Source organism: Amphiprion ocellaris, unplaced genomic scaffold (genome assembly GCF_022539595.1).
Source record: "Amphiprion ocellaris isolate individual 3 ecotype Okinawa unplaced genomic scaffold, ASM2253959v1 Aocel_unscaffolded221, whole genome shotgun sequence".
Classification (NCBI taxonomy): Eukaryota; Metazoa; Chordata; class Actinopteri; family Pomacentridae; genus Amphiprion; species Amphiprion ocellaris.
Genome location: NW_026559391.1, coordinates 12,346 through 18,850, shown reverse-complemented (window position 1 = coordinate 18,850; position 6,505 = coordinate 12,346). Strand labels below are relative to the sequence as shown.

The 6,505-nt window shown below is 40.2% G+C and overlaps 1 protein-coding gene across 1 annotated transcript; it reads left to right on the top strand.

The window, feature by feature from the left end:
• The first annotated feature begins 477 nt into the window (after window positions 1-477).
• On the top strand, window positions 478-5,769 carry LOC111586846 (endoplasmic reticulum membrane sensor NFE2L1-like). The gene is made up of 3 exons (XM_023296669.3): window positions 478-575; window positions 2,675-3,139; window positions 3,621-5,769. Exons 2-3 carry the CDS (start codon window positions 2,858-2,860, stop codon window positions 3,876-3,878), a joined length of 540 nt encoding a protein of 179 aa, XP_023152437.2. The 5' UTR covers window positions 478-575; window positions 2,675-2,857; the 3' UTR covers window positions 3,879-5,769.
• Window positions 5,770-6,505: the final 736 nt, after the last annotated feature.

Below are 6,505 nucleotides of genomic sequence, written 5' to 3'. Positions count from 1 at the left end.
TGTAAAAATACAATAAAAATATACGCTACTGTTCAGAAGTTTGGGGTTACCCAGATAATTCCATGTTTTCCATTAAACTCCCACTTTTCTCCATGTGCTAACATAACTGCAGGGTTTTCTAATCATCAATGAGCCTTTCAACACCATTAGCTAACACAATGTAGCATTAGAACACAGGAGTGATGGTTGCTGGAAATGTTCCTCTGTACCTCTTTGGAGATATTCCATTAAAAATCAGCCGTTTCCAGCTACAATAGTCATTTACCACATTAACAATGTCTACACTGGATTTATCATTCATTTAATGTTATCTTCCTTGAAAAAAATGCTTTTCTTTCATAAATAAGACATTTCTCAGTGACTAGTGGTGTATTTCATGTCTACGCTGACAGCAGTATTATTGCCTCACTCTCATGCACAGTTGGAGCTTTTTGTTTTGAGGGAGGAGTCAGTGACGTCATCAGGGGGGTGCAGCTTTAAATAGGTCGCACCCTCCACAGCAGCCAGAACAGAAACTGAATCCGGACTGAAGGACTGGAATAAAGCTGCAGAACTACACTGAATAACCAGCTCTGGTAAGAAACAACTAACTCCTATCACATGCCTGTTATTTATCTGTCCTTCTAAGATTATTTCTGGCTGTGATTTTACCGAACAGCTGTGATCTGGAAGTTCTGAAATCTCAGTAGTATTCCGGTAATGCTGCTATAATAATGACGCTCACATGGATCGGTTTTGTTTCTAATTTCTCTCTGTGGTGTTTTTCTGAGTCTGTACACAACGGGATGAAAACTTCCAGGTCATAAAAATATCCCAGCTCATGAAATCATTGTGTAACCTGTTGCTCCGGCTCATCCAGCGCTGCTTTACCTCCTATTTACTCACAGACAGCTCAGAATGACAGGCATTTAGGATGTTTACAGGGACCAGACACACAAACTGAGTTCACAGGAGCCTGATCTCACTGAAACAGGGAGTTTAGAGCATAAAATCTCAGAATATTCTTTTATATGTATTTGGGAGCTTCAAAATTCAAGATTTTACACACAGAACCTTACATTACTGGCACTATAGACTCTAAAACACCACAATAACATAACACAAAGATGCATCAGTATTAATATTAGTTGTCCAAGACTCATATTTGTCTAAATTAAGTGTTTTTTTTAATATATTTAAGTACATGAGCTATAAGTATGATGCACCACTGCAACGATTAGATCATCACCAGCAGATAATGGATTTAATAGTCATCTTTTGTATGATTTGCTTCTGACATCATTCATGATGCTATTTTTGGTCTGTTTGGAGAGATCTGGTAACCTGTAACAATCACTCCACACTAATTTTGTGACATTTAATACACAAAAATGAATGATTACCTTTATAAAATTGGTTGAATTTGCATCATCTGGCTGTGGTAAAGTGGTCTGCTAGTCTAGTTTTAAAACAATAGAAAATAAAAGAATGGCTGTTTATTGTCCTGCAAATTGGATGATTGGCTTGTCCATCTGGTAGATCATTAAAAATACATTATACATCCTCATTAAGGGTTGGCTTTGGATTGGGGTTTGCTAGGTAAATTATAAATTACCAACACTTACAGGAATAAATCTGACAAAATCAACACAAAACAAAGAAAGAAACAGATTCAAGTTAAGTCTATTCATGATGCTGCCTGGTTGTGGGTTAAACCAGGTCCTCTGGGTTCTTTGTCCAAAGGCGTCCTGTACCTGACCTGATATCACACCACGCTCTCTCACCATGCAGCGATAGCAAGACCTTTATTTCCTCTAGACAACAAATAACACACTCAGGCTTTTATATCCCTGGTTGTTAAGGTGGAGCTGAAAAGTTCTGCCCTTCCAGTCAGGTGTTCCACTGTAAACAGGTTAGCGTAGCATGAACCCAGGGAGCACTCAGGGAGAGCGGCGGGTTTTTCCAAGCGAACGCTGGCAGTTACATCATGTGGCTGCAGTGAGTAAGGCATGCAGGGTGGGTGGGCAGGTGGTTACCAAAGAGTTTCTAGAAGTAGGTCGGAGTTTCTCTGGGTGGCGATACAGAGCCTGACTGTGTCTGACTCCTTATCTGCTCACAATAACTGTCAAACTGCAGCTCAGTGCAGGGGAAGATTAACACTGGTAGCTGTAGTTCCATTATTGTTATTATTATTATAGCACAGGATGTTAGTGTTTCTAAAGAGCAGTCAGAGACGTGAACAATAAACAGGTCAATATATAACTGCAAGAAAATTCTTGTAAATATTTTTGACAAATGAGTAAAAATCTTCCAAAAAATCCTAAAAAAGTCTAAAGTGATTCCATATATAGCAGTAAAACTTCTAATATTTTCTTTAAAAACATTCACATCAAATTTTTTTTGTGAATGTTCTTAAGAAACATTTTCTTTAAACATTTCTTTTTTTTTTCCACCAAATAAATGTTCAGAAATGTTGAAAATGTGGACATCAGAAGTTTCACCGTGAAAATATATATTTTTTTTCCCACATTTTCAAACTTTAAAACGGGTCAATTTGACCTGCAGGACGACACGAGGGTTACAGCTTGTGTAATGCGTCACTCAACAGCAAATAATGCGAGAGAACCTCACATAAAAAGGCATTTTCATATGCAAACAGCAAAAAAATCTGGGGTTATTTTTATTTTTCCTTTAGATCTTGAGTGAAGGGGGATTTGTGTGCTTTACAAGCTGCTGTGACTCCCTACGGAGCCGTCAAACAGAGTCTGAACATCTTGATAAGCACCAGACAGCTGAAGAGAAGCCACAGTGGTGGTGACCAACTCAAACCTCTGCAGACCGGTCTCATCAACCACCGTCTTCTGACCCACTGGAGACCATGTTATACCTGAAGAAATACTTCACCGAGGGCCTCATCCAGATGGCCATCCTGCTGAGCCTCTGTGGGGTGAGGGTGGACGTGGGGCTGGAGCCCTACCTGCCCCCCTCCTGGCAGGAGATGATCCTGGGTCCGACCTCGACGCTGACCCAGACGCAGTTCCACAACCTTCGTAACCGGCTGGAGGAGGGTCACGGCCTTCACCCCAAGAGTGTGGATCTGGACGGGTTCTTCACGGCACGAAGGCTGCTGGGATGGGTCCGCTCTCTGGACAGACTACAGGTAGGAACACCTGTCTGCTGTCTAGGATGTCTTCACCTCTACAGCTAAGCTAACAGCTTCTACCTAGATATCTAGCATAGTGACATGAGAGTGTATCAATGTTCTCGTCTAACTGTTACCACATTTTATCATAAGTACTCCATACTCCTGAATTTCCCTCGGGATTAATAAAGTATCTATCTATCTATCTATCTATCTATCTATCTATCTATCTATCTATCTATCTATCTATCTATCTATCTATCTATCTATCTATCTATCTATCTATCTATCTATCTATCTATCTATCTATCTATCTATCTATCTATCTATCTATCTATCTATCTATCTATCTGGTCATGATTTCCACCATATGCCTTTAATTTAGATGTTCTTCCACTGCCTTCAAATTATGGAACGTGAGTTCTTGGTCGGATTCTCAGTGAGGATGGAGTCTTTACTTGGAGAAAAAACGAATAGAATTTTAAATCTTCCTCTCCAGGTTCCTCATCCAGAGCTGCAGACATGGCTGGTCCAACGAGAACCAGATACTCTCCTCGTTGGACGTTCAGACCAGGCTTCCCTGCTGGAGAGAGCTGCTGCCGGGGTAGAGAGATCCCGAACTGCCCCACCGGCGGAGGCCAGAGCTGAACTCAGCAACCTGGAGGAAGAAGACGAGGAGGAGGATAAAGAGGTACAGCATCTTCCTTCCCACTGTGTGGTTTGTTTAGGCGTTGTCTGTTTGGTTCTGTGGTCTTGAGTGACACCTGGTCAAGAATCTTCATTGAAACTAAAAGCTCAGACATGTTTCTAACATAGGAACCTTTAATCCTAAATATTGGGGTGTCACATATTCATGGGGAACGAACCTGAACAGAGATCTGCTCTGGGTTCTGTGGTTAAACACCAGCACAGGTTTGGAGGATAATTTAGTTAAGGTTCAACAGTTGGGGGTTCTGGTGACATCATCCTCCTGAATGGCAGCTTTGACCGATAGCTCTCTGGAGGTGTTAGCTAAATCGCCCCATAAAAGTGTCAGACCTTAACTTTTCTCTTAATAATAGTCGAGAGATAAATGGGGCGAAGATGGGGAGAAGAGATGCATGGCCTAAAGGTGTGACTGAAGAAAAAACAAACAAAGAAACTACATCAAGCACCTCTGAAGTTAGCGAAGAAGCTATGGCTAGAGCTGCCGCTGGTGAGGCCCAGAGTCTCCAAGATACAACGCTAGTGGCGGTGCTGGAGGGACTGCGAGACTTTCGTAAAGATTTCCAAGACTTCAAATCAGAGCTAACCACCATTACCCAGAAGATTACAGAAGCAGAAACTTGAAATTGTTGAAGACCAGGTCCAAAACATGGAACAACTGTGAACCAAAAGGACAAAATTCATGAGCGAGCAGGAGAATGAACTACTCGACCAAGAAAGTAGATCTCGCAGGGTGAATTTAGGATTGTATGATGTCTGCAAAGGGGCCAAAAGCGGATCATCGATGGTGGACTTTGTGGAGAAACTACTTCAGGGCAGTTTGGATATTCCTCTGAGTGCGAGCCTTAGCATCGAGAGAGCGCACAGAGCGCTGGGTCCCAAACCATCCGGGAATGGAGAGGAAAAGCCATGCTTAATAATAATAGGATTTACAAGCTACATAACCAAAGAAGACTTTTGACCTTCATCCATGCCATAACCTTGTTGGATCTAGAGTATTAACCAACTGCTCATAGCATTGTTTCTGGCCACTTTTTGCCCGAAGCCAAGATGCTACTTGGTAATGTCAAAAGACTAAAGCGTTCATAGCTGTTCCAAATAGCCATATTCCATTATGGAGGCAGGTGATGGCCATAAATAGACCTGAAATGTGGATAATAATGCTAAACCAGGAGCTAAAAGATGCTAAAACAAGGAGCTAAAAGATGCTCAAACAAGGAGCTAAAAGATGCTAAAACAAGGAGGTAAAAGATGCTAAAATGAGGAGGTAAAAGATGCTAAAATGAGGAGCTAAAAGATGCTAAAACAGGGGCTAAAAGATGCTAAACGAGGAGCTAAAAGATGCTTTTCTTGAGGGAAGAACCCCAATCCGTGCCTCTTTACCCACTTCTTAACCTACCGATTGCTGCATAATGTAGTAAAGAAAGGCAGATAACTGGTTTCAAAAACTGAAAGGGTTTTATTGAGTCCACTGGACTTTAAACTGAGGACCTTCTGCATGATAACCAGTTTATTAGTTTAGGATGTTAGAATCTAACAGTGGCTAGTTGCTACTAAAGGTAAAGTTGAGCCTGATATGAATGGAATTAGTTAAAGTTTAGCCTGGTGGTGGCTGATAAGTCGGAGAATCAGACCGTCATTATCTGCACCAATTCATCAGTTCCACTTAACCCTCCTGTTGTCCTCATTTACAGGCACCAAAAAATATTGTTTTCTTGTCTAAAAAAATCCAAAAATTCAGCAAAAAAATTCCCAAAATTTCAGAAAATTTGCAAAACCTTTAGGAAGAAAATTCCAACAATTCCTCAAAAGTTTCCCTTAAAAATTTTATTTAAAAAAAAAAAAAATCCCCCAAATTTGGCAAGAAAATTCTTGTGAATATTTCTTCCAAAAAAATCCTAAAAATATCTAAAGTGATTACATATATCAGTAAAACTTCAAATATTTTCTTTAAGAACATTCACAAAAAAATCAACCAAAATCCAGCAAAATTCGCTGGATTTTGGTTGATTTTTTTGTGAATGTTCTTCAGAAACATTTTTAACATTTTTTTTCCACCAAAAAATGTTCAAAGATTTCCCAAAAATGTTGAAAATGTGGACATCAGAAGTTTCACTGTGAAAATATTTTTTTTCCACATTTTCAAACTTTAAAACGGGTCAATTTTGACCCGCAGGACGACACGAGGGTTAAAACTACACATGGCATGGTGGTGCTAGAAGAAGTTAGGGGATGGCCGAACTAAGTTAAATCAGAGTCCTTCCAGAAGTGGAAGTGTCTTGGTTTCTACAGCTGAACAGCAGGTTGTTGGTGAAACATTAGTAAAGTTTGTCAGCAAACTATGGGTCTATCAAAATACCACAAAAACAGGTATAATATAAAGATTTGGGAATGTTGTTAACATTCTATAAATCAGTAGAGCCCACTGTTGTGGTGTTTGTCATCAAATCTAAGCCTAATGTCATGTGAGGGAATGAGTCAGCAACAGATGAGTCACCAGGAAACCTCCCTCCCCTCCGATGATCTCACCAGGAAGCTGAAGCAACACAATCAGTGGAGCTGAAATGCTGTACTGTAAAAACATCTACCAACTTTTTTACTCTGCTTACACAATACTATCTTTTAAAACTGCTGTAATCAATGTTTTTAATCAATAATGAAGCAAATGTGTTCTGTGAG

What these genes read in the sequence shown, in the direction of transcription:
- LOC111586846 (XM_023296669.3), top strand. Translation starts at nt 2,858, where the DNA reads ATGTTATACCTGAAGAAATACTTCACCGAGGGCCTCATCCAGATGGCC. An exon ending in GCTCTCTGGACAGACTACAG is followed by an intron (nt 3,140 to 3,620) that starts GTAGGAACACCT and finishes CTTCCTCTCCAG; the next exon opens with GTTCCTCATCCAGAGCTGCA.